Source organism: Zootoca vivipara, chromosome 14 (assembly GCF_965207765.1).
Source record: "Zootoca vivipara chromosome 14, rZooViv2.hap1.1, whole genome shotgun sequence".
Taxonomy (NCBI): domain Eukaryota; kingdom Metazoa; phylum Chordata; class Lepidosauria; order Squamata; family Lacertidae; genus Zootoca; species Zootoca vivipara.
The window spans coordinates 3,059,610-3,079,510 of NC_142597.1; the positions used below are offsets into that span (position 1 = coordinate 3,059,610).

Consider the following 19,901-nt stretch of genomic DNA (forward strand, 5'->3'; position numbering starts at 1 on the left):
CACAACTCTGTGCATGTTCATGTGAAAGTCTGTGTGTGCACAACAGAGCTCTAGTGTGTGCTTCAAGGATTGCAACCCCAGTCTTGCAGGTGTAATAGGTCAGCCTTCCTCAGTTGGGTGCCCTTCAGAGGTTATGTACTAGTACTGCAACTCCCATCAGCCCCAGTCAACACAGGCTGACCTTACTGGGGTGATGGGAGTTGTAGTTTCAAGCAGGTTGCACCCCCAAACTGTGGCCCTTCAAATGTTTTGGCCTACAACTCCCATGATCCCTAGCTAACAGGACCAGTGGTCGGGGAAGATGGGAATTGTAGTCCAAAACATCTGCAGGGCCGACGTTTGGGGATGCCTGCAATAGGCCATTGATTTTATATGGCGCCTCTCTGAGAAGGGGGGAGCCGCTTTATGGCAAGGTGTCATGCCCTGCGCTTCTGCTGACTCCCAGACCAACTTGCAAAGAATTGAATCCACAACAGAAGCAATTTAAAGCATAATAAAAACAAGATTGAAAACAGTTGGCTTTGCTACTCGCTTTTGCCATTTCGTAATCGCGAATTCCACTTAAGGAAAAGCGACTGGTGAGTGCTAAACGTTCGCCAATCCCGTACTGGCCCTGACTCCCAGGTAAGCGCCCGGCTCTGCAGCGGACCTGTTGGCCTTTAGGACCCAGCTAGGTCCTGGCCGCTTTCCCGCCTCTCCCTCCCCGCGGGCGAGCAAGTTTGCGGCGGACTCTCTTCCGCGCGGGACACGGCGAGGTCCGCCCCTCGTTCGCTCGCTCAGCGCCGCGCTCTCTTCCCGTCTCTCTCTCTCTCTCCGCAGGGCTCCTCCTGGGCCGCTTCGTCCGGCTGCGCCCCTGCTCCTCCGACCTCGGCTGCCCGCCGGTGAGTATGGGCGCGGAGCGAGGGGGGCGACCGGGTGCCTGCCCAGCCAGGGGTGCTCCTGCCTCCGGCCCGCCGCCGCCGCCGCCGCCCCAGGCTGGCTCGCGAGGAGTGGCGTCATCCCAGAAGCATCTGGGCCGGAGGGGGGAAAGCGGTGCGCGCGCTGGGAAAGGGGGCAGAAGTGGAGGGTGCGAGGGGGAAGAAGCAGCATTGGGGCATTAAGAAGGCGGGGGGGGGGACGCGAAGCTCTTTTACTATAGGTATCCTCCAACGCAGGACCCACTTTTAACCCAAACATGCATTGGGGACCGATTTCTTAAAGTGCGTGGCGGCAGTGCTCCTGCCGATACTAGAGCATGAGGCTCTTAATCTCAGGGTCGAGGGTTGGAGCCCCATGGTGGGCAAAAGATTCCTGCATTGCAGGGGGTTGGACTAGATGACCTTCATGGTTACTTCCCACGCGAAAATTCTTCAATTCTATGACTCACCTTGGATCAGGGCTGCCACCCATTCCGGGGTCCCAACCTACCCCGCTGAAGACCAGGGGCGTAGTATTAGTGCGGGCAGCACAGTTTTGTGGTGTGAGCTTGCAGCCGGGACCTTGCAGCCTTTGCGTGTACAGTACAGTATTGATTAGGAGCAGAGTACAATACAAACAGCAGTTTATTGGATGGCAGCCCTGAAGTTTGGCGGTTTCAGACTCTGGGCTTGCCGTACCTGCTCTTCAGGTAGTCGGGTTGTCTTGCTTCACTTACTTGGAAATGTGGCAAGCAGCCCCTCCAGCTCATTCTCTTGAATGGAGCTCTGGATTCCTGCCCCTGATGGCAACCAGCCAGGTAGAAGACACGGCCCCACCTGAGCATCTCAGAGGCAACTGGCTCACTCAGTGTTAGTAAAAGGAAAGCAGCATTGAGTGGAAATGACCTTTCTTTATTTTATCTGATCCAACAAGACTTTTGTCAGAATCTATTTCTGTTGCACATTTCCTGCCCCACAAGGAAAACAAGAAAGATAAGTGTGGGGTCATAGCAAGTAGTATTGTTTACTGACAGCTGCTTTCTGGCATTTCAGGCAGGGAATCACTCCCAGCCCTGTCTGGAGATGCCAGCAATTGCACCTGGGACCTTCTGCATGCCAAGCAGATGCTCTGATCGCTGTTCTAGCTGTCTGGGATTGTGGGTGGACTGATAGGAAATAGAACCTCTGCACTGGACATGCCAGTTTCTAATTTGTGGTGTTTGTTGTCTTACGCAGCTGACTTGTGTCTTGGCTTCCCTTTCTTGCACTCGGGTGCTTGCAGTTGGGGCAAAAGTGTGACAAGTCCCTATAAAATGATGTGGCTGTAGGAATATGGAAGTAAAAGAAACACTGGTATGCCACTATTTGTCACATGCATCCAAGTCTGGAGGCAAGCTTGTTGTTGTGGCAGCCTATTGATTGCCACACCCCTTCTTTAAAGAGGAGCCTAACGGCATGCAGCTATAGCCTCTCTGCATTTTTAGGAACCTTGCAAGGAGCCTATGCAAGGAGGGTTTGCACACAGACCTTGTTTCCACCAGAGAATGGCATGGTTGCATGCTTTGGGGGGTCTTGAAGATTAGTAGTAGGCCCACTGGCCTATGAGCCCCTCCTTTCTCACTTGGATGCATAGAGCACCCAAGAGAAGTCTGTTTGCACACCTGCCTCTTCCAGGATTAAGGAGCCCACTGGGGACGCCTTTTGTGAGGCAGGTCCCAAACACTTTTCCATCTGAGGTGGAGCAGCAGATGCCCTCCCCACCCCCACAAAATCATGGTACCAAACGCAAGCTTGATCAAGCTATTCTGGCACCTGAAAATCCCTCAAGTGACCCTCCTTTGGGAGTAAAAAATAGAATAATAATAATAGATCAAGTAACAATTTGCTGCCCTTCCATGTAAGGCCAAGTCAGCTGTTCCATCCTCCGCAATGGTAGGGCTGGCCCTGGAAGCTCCCACCACCCCCATTACAGAGTAGCCAGCACTGCCGTTACTGTTGAAATTCAAGGTTCAATACCCCAACACATGGGCAAGAGACTTAATGATCACCATGAGGAAACTTCCAGCTTCTGCCAAGTAGTCCTATGACACATCTTCCCCATTGCACAATCATCTGATGAGTTTGGATGAGAAGATGCTTCAGATTTGCTGAGAGTGGCCCAATATATTTCTGGTCAGAAACCCAGATGACACCCCCACCCCCAATTAATAAGGGACAAGATTCGCCAGTTCTCCTGCAAAAGTTGCATTGGAATTAATGAGGGCACTTTCTATATGGGATGTTGCTCTTCTCTCTGCCTTTCTCAGGGGCATTTATCACCCTACTGGGAAAACAGACAAAAGAATTTACTCCCAGCTCCAATCCACTTTTCCTTGCAGGCCCTACAATATTCTAGGGCAGGCTTCCCTCCTGATGCTTTGGGACTACAGTTCCCAGCATCCCTGACCACTGGTCCTGCTAGCTAAGGATCATGGGAGTTGTAGGCCAAAAACATCTGGAGGGCCGAGGTTGAGGAAGCCTGTTCTAGGGACTATTGTTGTTTGTTGGTGTTATTTTCTTGTTCCTCCAATGCTTCTGCTAGACTTGCATTCAAAGGATGTTTTGTATAGGATTGGCAACCTTGCTGCAGAGATAACTGATGCTGTTGAATTACAGTTTCCCTCATCCCTGGATTATTGACCCTGCTGGCTGGGACTGAGAGCAAGCGGGCACCATGTTGTCTACCCCTGCTGTTGTGTTTTGTTTCCTTTTAAAAAAACAAAAACTAAATATAATTTGTAATGTGCTCAGAATATATCACATACACTATCTCAGTATGTAATTATCATGGTAAAGGTAAAGGGGCCCCTGACCATCAGGTCCAGTCGTGTCCGACTCTGGGGCATAGCTGCCAAGTTATCCCTTTTTTACAGGGATTTTCCCTTATGCTGAATAGGCTTCCTCGCGAGAAAAGCGAAAACTTGGCAGCTATGCTCTGGGGTTGTGGCGCTCATCTCGCTCTATAGGCCGAGGGAGCCAGCGTTTGTCCGCAGACAGCTTCCGGGTCATGTGGCCAGCATGACAAAGCCGCTTCTGGCGAACCAGAGCAGTGCACGGAAACGCTGTTTACCTTCCCGCCGGAGCGGTCCCTATTTATCTAGTTGCACTTTGGTGTGCTTTCGAACTGCTAGGTGGGCAGGAGCTGGGACCGAGCAACGGGAGCTCATCCCGTCACAGGGATTCGAACCGCTGACCTTCTGATCAGCAAGCCCTAGACTCTGTGGTTTAACCCACAGCGCCACCTGGGTCAATTATTATGACAACCCCATAAATAGATCAGTGTTACCCCTTACTACAGAGACTGGGGTTAAAGAAATAGCTTGCCTCAGGCTAGTTCATGAATTCATGGGTGAGAGAGTTCAAATGTTTAATAGCTTACTCTGTTAACCACTCTGCTTTTGTTGTTCGGCAATGGCAATTTCATGGCTTTCGGCATTTCAATATACTGTATGCAGAAAAGCAACAACACAAACACCCCCAGTCCCTCCAGAAATGGGTGTACCTGCATTCCTGATCATGTGTGCTGGTAGGGGGGGTGTTGTGTGTCTCTCCCTTGAACCCAAAGCAGATGGTGAGATGGATCTCCTGCTTATTTATTTAAAAGCAGCCCCAGGAGGAGGAGGAGAGAATGGCTTCAAATCAAGGTCATGGTGCTGAGGGAATCAATGGGGAAGAGACCCTTTCTCTTGTTCCTGCCCCCCAACAGAAATCCCCACTGAGCCAACAGTGCTGTTTGCCCAACTGAGAATCTGCATATTTACCCTGTGGGCAGCTTCCAAGGCAGTAGTTCAGTTTGGGTGAATTGGCACAGGGAAAGGAATGGCTCAGCCTCTCCTCCAGGCTCCACCTGCGGCTGCCTTTAGATAAAGACATAAGCAGGAGAATCGGCTCTCAGATCTCCCACCCCACATCTTCCAGTGGGGCCCTCAGCCCAGTTCCTCACGTTCCCCCCCCCACCAGCCCCTGCTCACTTTGCCTGCAAAGGGGTTCTGTCCCTTTAAATACTAAAAACGGCTGAAGTTAAACTTCAGCAAAATAGCTACTGCCTGCCAGTTTCTTGTTGCCGCCTCAGTGCTTCCTGTTGAGCTTGGCCTCTGCTTGCCAAGACAGCTCCAGGGGCCCTGGGCTGGGAGAAGGATTAGAGGCAGGCCCACCATCCACTTGGGGAAAGGACCTGGAGCTGCTGGCCTCTTGCTGCCTCTGACCAGGGACCCACTCCCACAAGGGCAGTCATGGCCACCCACTGGGATGGCTTCAACAGAGGAAGATGGGGCTGTCATTGACTTGTAGCCACAAGGACAGTGTTCTGAATGCTACTTGCTAGGACTCACAGGTGGGGAGAGGGGCTGCTGCCCTCGGATCCGGCTTGCAAGTTTCCCATAGATAACACAGTGCTGGACTTGGGCATTTGTTTTGATCCAGCAGGGGTCCTTTTAGGTCCTTAATTGCTGGTTCTTTGGTGGGCATCTTGTTTTTCTTCAGTTCTTACAGGGCAATCTTTGCCAACCTGGTGCTCTCCAGATGTTTTAGGCCAGGCATAGGCAAACTGCGGCCCTCCAGATGTTTTGGGACTACAACTTCCATGATCCCTAGCTAGCAGGACCAGTGGTCAGGGATGATGGGAATTGTAGTCTCAAATCATCTGGAGGGCCGAGGTTGAGGAAGCCTGTGTTGCCCAAAGCTGATATAGGACATGTTTCTCCTGTTTGAAAGAGCTGTGATGGAATCACAGGTGGGGGGTGATTCTGGCCAGATTCTGTGTGTGGAATGTGCAGAGACAGAGCAGGGCATCAGTGGATCAGTTTGTATCTCTGTGTTGTGGGTGTAGGAAATGTGGAAGGAGGCTGATTGGGACCGTTGTGCCTTATGTGGCAGGGCAGGGCTTCTGTAAACAAAAATAGTTTTGTGAATTCATTCAGAATATTAGATCTGTAGTAATTGATTCCCCCCCCATTTGCTGTATCCCCAATTAAAACCTCCCCTCTCCCTGCCATCTGTTCTGTGCCCCACATGATAGCTATAAGTTTTCCTCTATGGAAAATAAGCAATTTGCAAGCTCATTTAAAGTATTGGAGAAAATATTAGAGATCAGGCTACTTTTAAATGTGTTCATTAGCATCCTAGATGTGCAAACTAGTATTTCATTCAGATACCGTTAATCTTCTAAGACAGGTATCTCATGATGTTGCATCTCTCTCTCTCCTGGCCCTGAGAAGTGGGTGGAGAGGCCCAGTTGACATTTGAGCTTGAAATACAGAATAGCGACATATGCTTTCCACACTGTTTATTGTGAGCTGTTGATGTTCAAAGGAGATAAGTTACAATATATTTTAAATCATTTAAAATCATTTCCGGCCAATTTGAAGATTAGTGTAGAGTTTGAGCTGGTGTTTGAATTCAAGTTAGTTGAGTCATGAATTTGCATGCCAAAATAATATTAATTTGCTCTGATTCAAAGACTATTGGCTGCAGCAGGGTGCACACCACTGTAGGGGAGAAACCCCCATACTCTCATCTGCCCAACAGATGGCTAATTGGGTTGAGAGATCACAGAAGGTGGACCAAGTTTGCGAGGTTGCTTGAGTTCAAAATGTGAGAGAAATGCTGTGCTAAGCACGAGAGCAGAATGATTTGTCCAAGAGCCTCAGCTGAAGGAATGATGTCCTGGGTCCATTTCCAACATCCCCATTGGCTCAGCCATGTTCTCTCTCACTGACTGTACCTTCATTTTTTCCAACCCAGCAGCCCACTGCCTGACCGCAGCACCTATCCTTCTACAGGACAAAGCCTCTCTGTTGCTCAGGACCACTTACCAGCCACCCCTAGAATGGAGAAGGGAAGCCCAGGCATTGCCAGGAATAACTGGAGCAGCTCACCACCCAGGAATGGTAGGGCTCCAAATTTGCATGTGCTCATTATGGGAACTAGCGGAACTTCAAAGAGACTTACGGAAGTTCTTCTGATGGAGATGTTTTTGTTCGCTTGGAAAATGCAGGTGTACCTTCCTAAGGGATGCTCTGGCTCCTAAAGCAGGATGCTTATTGTCTAGATCAGAGCAGCCGTTGTCACCGTGAGTATGGGGATCTGTGAGAGCTAAAGCCCCTCTCTGAGTGGAATTGTGGGCATTGGGTACACTCTGTATGTTTGCACACAACAAGTGCTGTGCAGGTGCACCCTTATTGCTGTGCCGTTGATGGAAGAACTGAGGTGGTTCAAGCATTGTGGCAGGGGGAACACATACAGTACTCCATGTCAGAATGTAAGTAGGAACTGCATGCCTGAAAGCTCCCCATATTCAACAACTCCCTGCAGCTGGAAAGGTGCAGGAGAAGGCTCCTTTCAAGGAGACGGCTCATCTAGAACCCTTCTTTCAGATATGCTAGATTTCTAGATGTAGGGAAATTTGGATTTAAAAAAACCTTAGACACCCACATCATCTATCTTCATTCTGAAGTGGTTGGTCCTAAGAGAACTATATGAGCCGCATGCCCTCTTGCAAATGTTTGAACCTGTTCAGAGATGTATATATGGGATCTACCTAAATCTGTCTTAGAACTAAGAGTAATACCAATTCCTCCTTTTTTTTCTACCATCAGGAATGCTTTGATGGTGTTTCCTGCTTGGCAGGGGTTGGACTGGATGGCCCTTGTGGTCTCTTCCAACTCTATGATTCTATGATGCCCAACCCACCCACTCACCAGGGCCTAGATTGCTAATACCCCTTGCTAATAAGATGCACCCAAGTCTACAAACATTTGGTTTGAACTCCTTAGTTTGTGTTGGAAATGTATCTTAGTTATGGCTGATGGCCAGCTGTTCTACTGCCCAGTGCCAGATTCCTACTGAGAGGAATGTGAGGCTTTAGCTTGCCCAGTAGACTTTCTCTTTAACCCCAAGTGCATGCAGACTAGATTTAGTGACTCAGTTGTGAAGGTAAAACACTCTCCACATGCCCAGAGCTGCTCATCTCTAGCTATCCCACAGCTGCTTGCAATGTTCTGAGGCCTAACCTTGAATTTTGACTTCCAGAAGTGTGCTATGGTTCAAGTTAAGTTCTGCCTTTTCCTTTTCACTTATTCCACCACTGAATATATGTGAGCATTCCCTTGTGGGGAACACTGTTATCCAACTGTTGTCTCGTTCTTTTCACACAGATCCTCTGAGACTTGTTGGGACAAGCCCCTTTCTTGATTCTTCAGAAATTGTCTTGGATAGTCCCCCAAAGAGAGACGAGAAGAAGGTGAGATGTAGCTTCCACCCAAGAGTAGATGGATGACGGGTTTTGTTTACACACCTGGACTTGGTTTATCATTGGGCATCTTTTCACTAGACATAAATTCATTTAGCACATATTCCATCTCCTGGGAAGCCCTGTGGGGTGTAGTTCTGTGAGAGCCTCTCAGACTCTGTAGCAGATAATCATCTCCATGCTACAATCAATTCCCAAGATTTCTTGCAGGAAACTTTAACTGTTGGAATGGTTATAATATCATTAGGAAATTGTATATATAGCTACTTTTATGGTCCAATTTCCCCTCAAACCAGGCTAAATTTCTTAAACATAATGAGCTGTGCCCAATGTTCTCTGTTAGAATCCAGTGCAACAGCTGCACTAGCAGGAACACGTTGCACTACAAAGTTATCAGCAACCTCCTTATACTGTTGGTGCAAAATATTTTGCCAGGGGAATTAGCATACCTCTAAGTGACTTGTAACCATTTAAAATATTCTTAAATATCTTAAAATGTTAGTTCCTATGTCATCTTGGTGTAAATTGTTAAACATCATCATCATCATCATCATCATTGTTGTTGTTGTTGTTGTTGTTACATTTTATATACTGCTCTTCATCCAAAGATCTCAGGGCAGTTCACAATATAAAAATACAGAAGCACAAAATAAATAGTTAATATAAAAACAAAACAAAACTTTGTTTTCCTTGTAGCATATTCTGCTGCTCTGAGCAATGGGCCATATTCAGACAAATGGTTGGTTTGGGCCAGCAAATCATTAATCTGCTGCAACTTCTGTTCTTCTCCCACTAAGAGCAAAACTGAATTGATGAGAGACGAATTCTGCAGGCTTTACTTTAAAGAGGATTATCCACCCCAGTGTTGTGGGGCTTTTTGGCAATTACCAGTTTAGGACTAGTCCAGCTGTCCCCCCCTTGATAAGACTCCTTCCTTTCTATAAGTGAGGCACAATTCTGGAGTATTTTGCAGGAATTTGGTCAGGACAAATCCTCTCTAGCTGGGAATGTTTGCATGCTCTTAAAGAGAAAGGAAGGATGTAGAAGTGCATGAATTAAACCCCTACAAAAAGTGCCTAAATTGTGTTTTCTCTTCCATGTGAGCCTCATTTTTTTTCTCCAAGGGTTGCCTGTAGCTTAGTGAGTCTTGTTCACTTCTGGCACTCGTGATTCAAGCCGGAGATTTTCAGTGCCATTATTCACTTTGTTTTGTGTCGTGCTGGCAAGATGCCCAGGTTCCCTTTTAAAACCTGATGGCTTTGAACTGCATCTTTTAACTCCATGTCTCCTTTTAAATAGTTTTCTCCTCTTTCCAGATGAAAGCTGCTCGGCTCAAATTTGACTTCCAGGCAGAGTCGCCAAAGTGAGTCACAATACTGGTAACCTTTTGGCATTCATACAATGCCTGGGTCACTTGGCATCCTCATTATGTTTATTAGTCATCATTGTTAATTAATGCAGCACCATTTACATCAGGGTTGGGGAACCTGTGGCCCTTCCGATGTTCTTGACCATTTGCTGTGCTGGCTGAGGTTGATGGTACCAGTTGAGTCCAAAAACCTCTGGAGAGCCACAGGTTCCCCTGCCTTGCTCTGCTAGCCAAGAAAGGCGGGGCTCTGCCCTGGGAAACCTAACGCCAAAAGACAACAGAAGAGAGACAAAAGGAAGGGAGGAAAGGCTGAGGCAAACAATGAACATGATCAGGTGCAGTTTCATGTTCTTAGGCTTTTGTTTCTTACACTCCCTAAGGCTTAATTTCAGGTGGGAATAAATTTAAGTCAAAGGCTTTATGAGAAAAGTGGGATCTGAGGACAGATTTGAAGTGGGAGAGAGAAGTGGCGTTATGAGCTGCAGAGGGAGGTTGTGCTGTTTCATGAGTTCATCTCCTGATCCGTATCCTCCCTCTGTAAAGAGTTGGTGTCAGCAACTTGAAGAGGAGGCAATTTGTCCAATTGAAATGAGCAACTTTAAGGAGAGAATATTCCTAATGGAGGTCCATATGCATCTCTGACAGTGGGACGTTGCCATTTGATTTTTCAGGGAACTGACTTTGCAGAAAGGTGACATTGTCTACATTCACAAGGAAGTGGATAGAAACTGGCTGGAAGGAGAACACCATGGCAGGGTGGGCATTTTCCCCACCAACTATGTGGAGGTAAGTATACCTTGCTATTCCAGGAGAAGGCTTCATTTGATAAACTCGATACAATTTTGTTCAGTATGTGGAAGAGAAGGGAGATAGCAGAATTTTTTAGCAATCTGGACCTCCATCAGCTTTTAGATACAGGCAAGGTTAGTGGTGGTGGGAGGGGGGGGTCTCATTTTCAGCAAAAATGTCCTCTATTTTTGTTTTGGTCCCATTATTTTAATAATAATAATAATAATAATAATAATAATAATAATAATAATAATAGTAATAATACCACCCCAGGTAGCTAAACTCAAGGGTTGATATCAAGTTTAGAATCACTAACAAGAGTTCCAGTGTTCTGGGTATTAACAGCATAAGGTGGTTTATAGAGTAATACAAACAAATGCCAGGTCCTTGCCCCAAGCAGCTTACAGCCTAAATTCAAGCAGCTCTGGCAGGGGGAAGAGGACAACAAAGGGAACGAGCTTCAATCTTAACAAGGGACAAAGTGAACCATGCTGCTCCGAATAACTTGATCCTTCTCATCTGTGTCGTCTGGTAGTGACTCTCCAGCGTGGCAGCAATATCTCTTTCCCTGGAGATATTTGGAGGGATGGAACCTCTTGAGTGCAAAGTAGCCATTCACTCCTATGGAGAAAGCATCTGAGTAGTCATGTGCTTAAACCTGCTTCTGGGGGTCCTAGAATTTGGGAAGGAGGATCCGGTTTTGCTCCTTGCACAGCACACTTGCCAGTACAGTATTAGCCTTTTCTGTTTTGACTCACTAAATGTAAGCCATCGAGGGCGTCTGTGATCTATTCCTTGTTCTGATGGAGGACTTGGAATTCACTTATTTGCATGTGTTTGGAAAGCCAAAGTCATCCCACATATCTGTTATGGCACCCAAATATGGGTATCTCTTCAAAAAATGAATCTGGAAAAACCCTAGAATAAATATCTTTGTGCCATTTCAGAGCTCCCCAAGGCAACTGAGTCTTCCATTCTCGGTTTGTTCAGTGAAGGCCAGAGTGCATCTCCTCCCCCTTAGACATTGACTAAAAATTTAAATTGAATTATGGTGCTGGAGGAGACTCTTGAGAGTCCCATGGACTGCTAGAAGATCAAACCTATCAATTCTTAAGGAAATCAGCCCTGAGTGCTCCCTGGAAGGACAGATCGTGAAGCTGAGGCTCCAATACTTTGGCCACCTCATGAGAAGAGAAGAATCCTTGGAAAAGACCCTGATGTTGGGAAAGATTGAGGGCACTAGGAGAAGGGGACGACAGAGGACAAGATGGTTGGACAGTGTTCTCGAAGCTCCGAACATGAGTTTGACCAAACTACGGGAGGCAGTGCAAGACAGGAGTGCCTGGCGTGCTATGGTCCATGGGGTCACGAAGAGTCGGACACGACTAAACGACTAAACAACAACAACAAAAATTTAAAAAGGGGATAGGGCCCATTTTAGTACTTTCTACTTTCAATGAGATGTTGAGTCTTAGTCATTCCATTGGCATCAGGAAATGCTACTAGTTATTGATAAATATGGCCTTTCTTTGGACTGTCTGAGTTCATTAGACTTTGAGATAGCATCTCACCACATGAAATCTCATATTTTAAAGCATGATTTTTGTGCTGATTGCACTTCTGCCTGTCTGTCCAAATGTGCCCCTTGGTATGCCAAACTACCCATTCAGACTTCTTGCCCTCACTCTGCAACCTGCATTGCAAACATTCTATTTGTAGCCCTGTGGCTCCAGTCTGTGCCGTAGCTGAAGAACGCTAAAACCCCATCCCCTATGAGGAGGTTGTATGCCTGAGGATTTGCGCTCACTACTCGCTGGTTTGCCCAGTCCACGAGAACTTAAGAGCAGCCTTGTTCAAAGATGTAAATCTCGCAGTGGGGAGATCAATTGGGTATTCGGTTAACTTTTTATCAAGAAGCAGATCTCCCTACACCTTTGAGAAAGGGGCCTGTTGTGCCTTTAGAGCAGCAGGTTTAAGGAGAAATGTTTGTGAGGAGGATAAGTTAGATTAGGGGTCAGCAACCTTTTTCAGCCATGGGCTGGTCCACTGTCCCTCAGACCATGTGGTGGGCCAGACTATATTATGAAAAATATATGAATGAATTCCTATGCCCCACAAATAACCCAGAGATGCATTTTAAAGAAAAGGACACATTCTACTCATGTAAAAACATGCTGATTTCCGGACTGTCCACGGGCCAGATTGAGAAGGTGATTCGGCTGCATCCGGCCCACAGGCCTTAGGTTGACCTACCCCTGAGTTAGATTCTTCAGGGGAGCAAACTCTTACCTGACAGCATGTCTGGCTTTAATAATTATTTTAACTGTGCAATGTACTTTATTCTGTTTTATGTATTTTATATTTTGTAATGACTTTGGCTTGACTGATTGATTGACTGACTGACTGACTGACTGACTGACTGAATGAATGAATGAATGAAATGTTGGCAAGGGATTCATGCAGAGGCCATGGAATTTCAGGCATGCCAAGGAGTGGGCTGGTGGAGGGGAGAGGCAAGGCACTCCATCCCTCTTCTGCACCCAGCACAGGCTGATGGAGGGGAGAGAGGCCCCCCCCTTCTTCAAACAGCAGGGGTGGGGAAGCTTTTTTAGGCCAAGAGTAACGTTTCTTTCTGGGTTACAACAAGGGAGTGGTGGGCAGGACCAAAAGCAGAAAAAAGGGCAGAGCGATAGACATTAACACTCCCCCTGTGCGTTAGGCTAGTTCCTACACACAGTCTCTCTCTCCCCCCCCCCCTTTCCAGGCAAGCAAGATGCATTATCAGAATTCAGACAGTTAAAGACATTCAAGAAAGGGTACAAAGCGGGCCAGGGAGGGGTGTGGCCTGAGGCGAGTCCCAAAGGCCAGAGAGAGAGAGACAGACAGACTGACTGGACAGCCACACCTGACCCCCTGACTTAAGGCAAACAGCAGCACAACATGCAGCAAATTGCTGGAGGCAGAGGAAAGGACCACTCTGTCCCTCCTCTACAGCCTCTAGGAGACTGGCAAAATCTTACAGCCTAGTAACTTGTGTGGGCTTATTTGCAGAGCAGGACTGAATCCAAAACTGCTTGTGCCAATATGCCACTGCTTGTCTTCCCAATAGGTCCTGCCTCCAACAGAAATCCCCAAGCCGATCAAATCCCCCACCATTCAAGTCCTGGAATATGGAGAAGCGCTGGCTCAGTACAACTTCAAGGGTGACCTGGCAGTGGAGCTGTCATTTCGGAAGGTACAAACCGAAGCAAAAGAACGGGGGTTGGGTGAGGGTGGGAGTGGGAGTGGGAGTGGGAAGCTCAAAGATGGGCAGAGAGAGGAATTCCAGCTCAGGATGGGGCCAGGGGCAAAGGGTGCCAGAGCCTGCTGCCCCCACCGCCTTGTGGGCTCCAGGCCAGCTCATTCCTCTCAAACAGATGTTCAGTTGTCTGTTTCTGCTTCTCATAAAACTGAGCTCCAAGACAGCCAGTGACATTTTAGTGCCTCGGGCAGAAGATCCAAACGGCGTCTCCCATGCCGAAGAAAAATGTAATAAAAATGCAATAAATTGACAATTTCAGTGCCCCTTTTCATAGTAAACCTCCAAATCTGTTTTCACAGGCAGCTACCTCTATCTTGTCTAATAGCAGAGCCGACCCTGACTGGGCTATTAATATTCTGCTTGCTGTTGCTGACTCACCCCCACCAAACCCCGTCCGCATCCCTAGAAAACTTCTGGGAGTTCTGTGTGAAAGATAAATTAGACAAATAACATTTTGTATAGCTTGCTTGAGTGTGAATTAGATTTTACATAATTTACAGACTTTGTTCTGAGCTTCTTTTTTGAGTTGGTGCTTAATTTGGTGGCATTTTACAAAGTGTAACAGGGTAATAGCAAGAAAAAAGAGATGGGAAAGTGGAGTTTTTATGGGACAAAGACTCTTGACCGGAAGGAAGGTAAGATGCAGGGACAGGTCACTGGGCAGAACTGAGATGTGCAGTTCCTAAATACAGGATTGTTTATGGATGGTGCTTGAACATGTGTCACACTCAATAAGGACTAGAAGCTTGTTGTTTTTACAAAAAGAGACTCATCTATTTTGCAGAGAAGCCAAAATTTTGAATTAATTGGCAATTAAGGTTTCTCTTGTAAAAATATGGACTTTGAAATATGATTCCCCCTCCCCCAATGTTAGGCCTAGTTTTTCGTAATCTCAGCTGGCTGCTGGTTCAGCCAATGATAAAATCAGTTTTGTTGTTGCTGGATTTCTTAGAATTTTGAAGTGTCAGGCATAGCTCTAGTGGCTTTAGCCCAAATGTAGGAGAGTTTTCCTGCACAGCGCATAAGCTAGTTGAGGAGGAAATGACTAGTCGGCTAGACGCAGAATAACTATTTACAGGATTTATTAAAAGAAAATAAAACCAGCAGAATTTCTGCATACAAAGCAAAGCAAAATAAATCCTCTCTGTCTCTCTCTCTCCAACAACACACAGCACTCCTACTCCTAACACCCAACAAGAAACAACTGTGCTAGCATTCCTAGATAACAAAGTTCAGTGCTGGTCATTAACCAATCAAAGAGTAGTTTCCAGGCCAGGCAGACCTTGGCTTTCTGCCAAGAGTAAATTGACACTGCCTTGAGTTAATTGTGTGAAGCAAGAATCTGTAAGTTTCCCATGAGAACCAATTAATAGAAACTGAACAGGATTGAGCTAGGCCCTCTGACAACCTATTGGGTGCTAGAGGAAATTTGGCAGCTTCCTCCTGACAGGCTACCAGCACTGGCCAGTTTGGACTTAGCATTGCTCTGAAGTTTCCAGTCTCAGCATACCTTTATCTGTTAGGCAGCACATTCCCAGCAGGGTCGTGGGTGACCTTTATTTTCTAGGAAAAGCTGGGAGCCCTGAAGACCTGGAATTACCTGTGTCACCTGATCAGATCTCTTTGATGCACCAGGAAGTTCCTTTGGGGGCAGCCACTTCTGCGGTGCTGCATAAACCTACATGAAAGTTGGATGCAGGTTACAATGTGTAAAATCACTGGTGGGTGGTTTGGCTGTTGTGTTTTGTTGCTTAAACATGCTGTGTACACTTGCAGGGAAGACCAACCAATTGTGATCTCCTAGCAAGCATGCATAGGAAAACAGCATATGTGTGTGCTGATTATGTGATATTCTACATGTGGGTTTCACAACCTCTTAACCGCTCCATGTAACCTGTCCAGAGTGTGCCTCCCACCCCGTAATGTCACCAGCTGCAAAAAAGAGTCCTAGGTTTAAGAGGCCATGGGATGTGTTGGTCAGAGTGTCAGGCTAGGAGTGGAAAGAGAGCAAGTTTCAAATCCCCTCTCAGCCTTGAAGCTTCTGGGCCAGGCACTCTCTCTCAGCTTTGGCTATAAAATGGGGGTGTGCCTGCTCCATGGAGGACAGGCAGGATATAGATAGATCAATATATTGATTAAGTATGGGTTTGTTTGTTTTTAATGAGTAGTGTCCTTAGTGTTTCAGGAAACAGCTGTCGCCTGTGTGGAGATCATAGGAAGGACTATCTGGGGGTGATGTTGCTAAACCTTTCAAGGTACCAAACAGGACAGAAGAGTGGAGCAGTACAGCAAATGCTTGGGCTGGAATAGCTTGTGGGTCTGTCAGGCTCAAGCTTTAAATTAGCCTCTTGTAAAAGTGCAGAAAACGACCACCTGTCAGGGATTCTTTAGCTGCAATTCCTGCATTGCAGGGGGTTGGACTAGATGACCCTTGAAGTCCCTTCCAGCACTACATTTTTGTGAAATCTCTTCACCAGGCCAATTTGTCAGCCTCAGGAGCTTCCTTGTGCTGATCTTTCCTTCTCCTCCTTTCCAGGGTGAGCGCATCTGCCTGCTCCGCAGGGTGGATGGAAACTGGTACGAGGGCCGCATCTCTGGCACCAACCGCCAGGGCATTTTCCCAGCCAACTATGTGCAGGTGGTGAAGGAGCCAAGAGTGAAGAACTCGGAGGAGTTTCCTTCCTCTCCAGGCCTGCAGGCCCCTTCTGGCTCCCCGTCCCAGCCACACTCACCCAGCCTGAGCAGCAGGGGGCAGTTTAACACCTCCCCGTTGAGCCTGCGGGGCTCCCTGGCCACAGATGTGCTGCATTCCTCCTCCTCAAGCCACTCCGGATTCACTTTCCCTGCATCCCCGAAGTTCGAGCACCCAGAGGCTGTGCCCCGCGGGCCCCAGAGCGCGGCCAGAGCCGCCTCTTTCAGTCCCCACATCCAGAGCCCTGTCAAAACATCCAGCAGCAGCCCATCGCCAGCCTCATCCTTCCAGATTCAGGAGCCTGAGCAGCCTGCTGCCCCCACCATGGCTCCACAACAACGAGGCGTCTTCCCACCGCAGGTGAGGCCCTGGCTGTTCCCCTCAATTCTCCTTTCCTTTCCCCCCACCTACAGGTCCTGAAGGTAGGAGTATCAAGTGCTGAAGATGATCATCCAAATGTCAAGGACCAAATGGAGCAAACAGCACGCAGACCTAGTGGTGGGAGGAAAATATCCTCAAATAAGAGACATGGGGGAATGATCAATGGTCTTCAGTGTCTGTATACTAATGCACAGAGCATGGGAAATAAACAAGATGAACTTGAGCTCTTGGTACAGCAAACAAAATACGACATAATAGGCATCACTGAAACCTGGTGGGATGAGTCTCATGATTGGAATGTAGTAATAGAGGGATACAATCTATTTTGGAGAAATAGACCAAACAGGAAAGGAGGAGGAGTGGCGTATGTCAGGGATGTGTATACCTGTGAAGAGATCCAGGATTTAAAACTTCAAAGCCAAATATTTATCTGGGTCAGAGTATCTGGGTCAAAATTAAGGGAGAGAAAAATAACAGTGATCTCATTGTGGGAGTTTACTATAGATCCCCAAGCCAAACTGAGGACACAGATGAAGCCTTCCTGGAACAGGTGACCAAGCATTCCAAAGGAAGTGAGATAGTAGTAATGGGGGATTTCAACTATCCTGATATTTGTTGGATGTCAAACTCAGCCAAGAGCATAAGGTTGAACAGATTCCTCACTGGCCTTGCAGACAATTTCATTGTCCAGAAAGTAGGAGAAGCAACAAGAGGATCAGCCTTTTTAGATCTGGTCCTAACCAATAGTGATGACCTGGTTAGTGGGGTAGAAGGAGGGCAACCAAAATGGTCAAAAGCCTGGAAATGATGCCTTATGAGGAACGGCTTAGGGAGCTGGGCATGTTTAGCCTGGAGAAGAGAAGGCTAAGGGGTGATATGATAGCCATGTTCAAATATATAAAAGGATGTCATATGGAGGAGGGAGAAAGATTGTTTTCTGCTGTTCCAGAGAAGCGGACACGAAGCAATGGATTCAAGCTACAATAAGATTCCACCTAAACATTAGGAAGAACTTCCTGACAGTAAGAGCTGTTCGACAGTGGAATTTGCTGCCAAGGAGTGTCGTGGAGTCTCCTTCTTTGGAGGTCTTTAAGCAGAGGCTTGACAGGCATATGTCAAGAATGCTTTGATGGTGTTTCCTGCTTGGCAGGGGGTTGGACTGGATGGCCCTTGTGGTCTCTTCCAATTCTATGATTCTACCCAGCATATCCTTGCTTTGCAATGGGCCTCCTATATCAGTGGGCACTCAGTCATGAGCGAACCTGGCCTTGACAGTGGCAGGCAGCCATTTAAATTCCCCACCCCCGCCAATGTAGCACCACTCCAGGCATTGTGGGAAACTAAAATGGCGGCCAGAGACCCAGGACAGGCATTGATGCTGTTAAGCCCTGCCAAGGTGCTGGGGCTTCAGCTCCCAAGGGTGCTGGGTGCTGATGTGAGGGCTTGAGAAGTGATGTCAGAGAGGGCAACTGCACTTCTGTTTTAGAGGAAGCAGAAACAACATCTGTCCTCAAAAAGGTGATCTTTAAGGGCAAAGATTCCACTTTCTGTGTTAAAATGAATGATGTAAGCTAAAGAGATGGTAATATTCTGTCTCCATTCCTACAGACCCTCATGGCTGTTGGCCTTCACTTGGCCATCAGCACTTTGAAGTTCCATGTCTGCCCCATATCTTGGGCTTGGTCCACCAGCTACAAATCCACCGAACAGTAACATAATCTAGCCCAGATGTTTCTCAGCTTCTCTATAGTGCTTCTGCAGCAGACAAAAGGCATTGTGGTTCCCAAGTGTGCTTAAGGTCTTCCTTCATCCCTGTCTCCATGCGTAAGAAGCAGCATGTCCCCATTTTACTTCCATTAGCCTTAGATTAATGGCACTTCCTGCCTCAAGGGCTCAGGACATGGTGTCATTGCTCAGGTTTTTCCTTTTCAGGCCCTGCAGCTGCTCCTGCCTGCTTCCCTGCCTTTGGAAACATCTCTCCCACCCCAGGCATCTCTGGCCCAGGTGCCTCCCTGTTTCCTCCCCATGACTTCCCCTTTCCCCCTTCCTTTCTCCATAGGCAGCTGCTCCTGGAGCTTCCCAGCCCTGCAGCCCTGGACACGTCTCTTCATGTGTGCCCCCCTCCAGTGCGCAGTGGACCCTGTAAGTGAGGCTGGTGACAAGGGGCTGGAAAGTGCAAAACGGGGGTGGGGGTGGGGTGTTTTGCTCCTCCGCCTGGCAGCTGGCCAGGCCCCTCCCTCCCTCTGAAGTGACCCGTGGGGAGGGCTGGCGGCATACGGCCCCCTGGGGTGCCAGCCAGGGACAGTGTCTGGATTGTAGCTTGGAACAAGGCCCTTTTTCAGAGGATCTTGCACACTGCTTATGGAAGCGGAAGCTTCTGGCTGCTCTACCTGTGCCTTGGCTGGCCTTTGCCAAACATTGCAAACTCCTGCTGGAGAAGACAGAGAAAACTCAGCATTTCCTAGCAGCAGCACTCCCCCCCCCCCCAGAAGTCAGGAGGGAAGGCGATGGGGCAGAGGGCAGCCCAGAGTGTTTGCCTCTGCACATTCCTTTTCCATGTGTAAAGCACAGTTCACTGGCTCTGATCCACACAGCCTGCAGAATGGAAATAGGGAACAAAAATGTCCTCTCCTTATTCTTTGATTTGCTTTTTGAAGTGTTTACTGTTTGAGGCACATTTCTTTTTTTAAAAAATACACATCTTTTATTTATTTGTATTTAATTTATTATTATGCTTGCAGCCCACCCACCCCCCAAGCTCAAGGTGGCATGCCTTGTTTTCCCTCCCCCTTCCTCCATATTTTATCCTCACAACAACCCTGTGACGTCAGTTAGGCTGAGAGTTGGTGACTGGCTCCAAGGTCACCCAGGGAGCTTCCTGGCTGAGTGGGGATTTGAACCCTGGTTTCCCAGCTCCAAGGCCAACATTACACCAGGCTGGTGCTTCCACTTAAATAAATCAGGAAGGAAGTGGGCTCAACAAGTGGCTTCTGTTTTTCAGATACCAGGCTCTCTATCAGTACAGACCCCAGAATGAAGATGAGCTGGAACTTCATGAAGGGGACCAAGTGGATGTCATGCAGCAATGTGATGATGGCTGGTTTGTGGGTGTGTCTTGGCACTATAATTTATGGGACGGGGAGGACTGTACAATCCTAGCACTGGAAAGTGACCTGGGGTGCATG

At 47.6% G+C, this 19,901-nt stretch overlaps 1 protein-coding gene across 4 annotated transcripts in view; it reads left to right on the forward strand.

The window, feature by feature from the left end:
• SORBS3 (sorbin and SH3 domain containing 3) overlaps positions 1 to 19,901 on the forward strand; it is a 69,710-nt gene that overhangs the window by 45,397 nt on the left and 4,412 nt on the right. For 3 of the 4 annotated variants that reach the window (XM_035138896.3, XM_088657772.1, XM_088657771.1), the window contains 9 exons: positions 820 to 881; positions 6,678 to 6,823; positions 8,090 to 8,175; positions 9,501 to 9,547; positions 10,225 to 10,339; positions 13,452 to 13,577; positions 16,180 to 16,695; positions 18,776 to 18,858; positions 19,718 to 19,824. In XM_035138896.3, coding sequence (XP_034994787.3) covers positions 820 to 881; positions 6,678 to 6,823; positions 8,090 to 8,175; positions 9,501 to 9,547; positions 10,225 to 10,339; positions 13,452 to 13,577; positions 16,180 to 16,695; positions 18,776 to 18,858; positions 19,718 to 19,824 — 1,288 coding nt within the window. The remainder of the gene's footprint in view (positions 1 to 819; positions 882 to 6,677; positions 6,824 to 8,089; positions 8,176 to 9,500; positions 9,548 to 10,224; positions 10,340 to 13,451; positions 13,578 to 16,179; positions 16,696 to 18,775; positions 18,859 to 19,717; positions 19,825 to 19,901) is intronic. The other variant, XM_088657773.1, reaches the window with a different exon arrangement.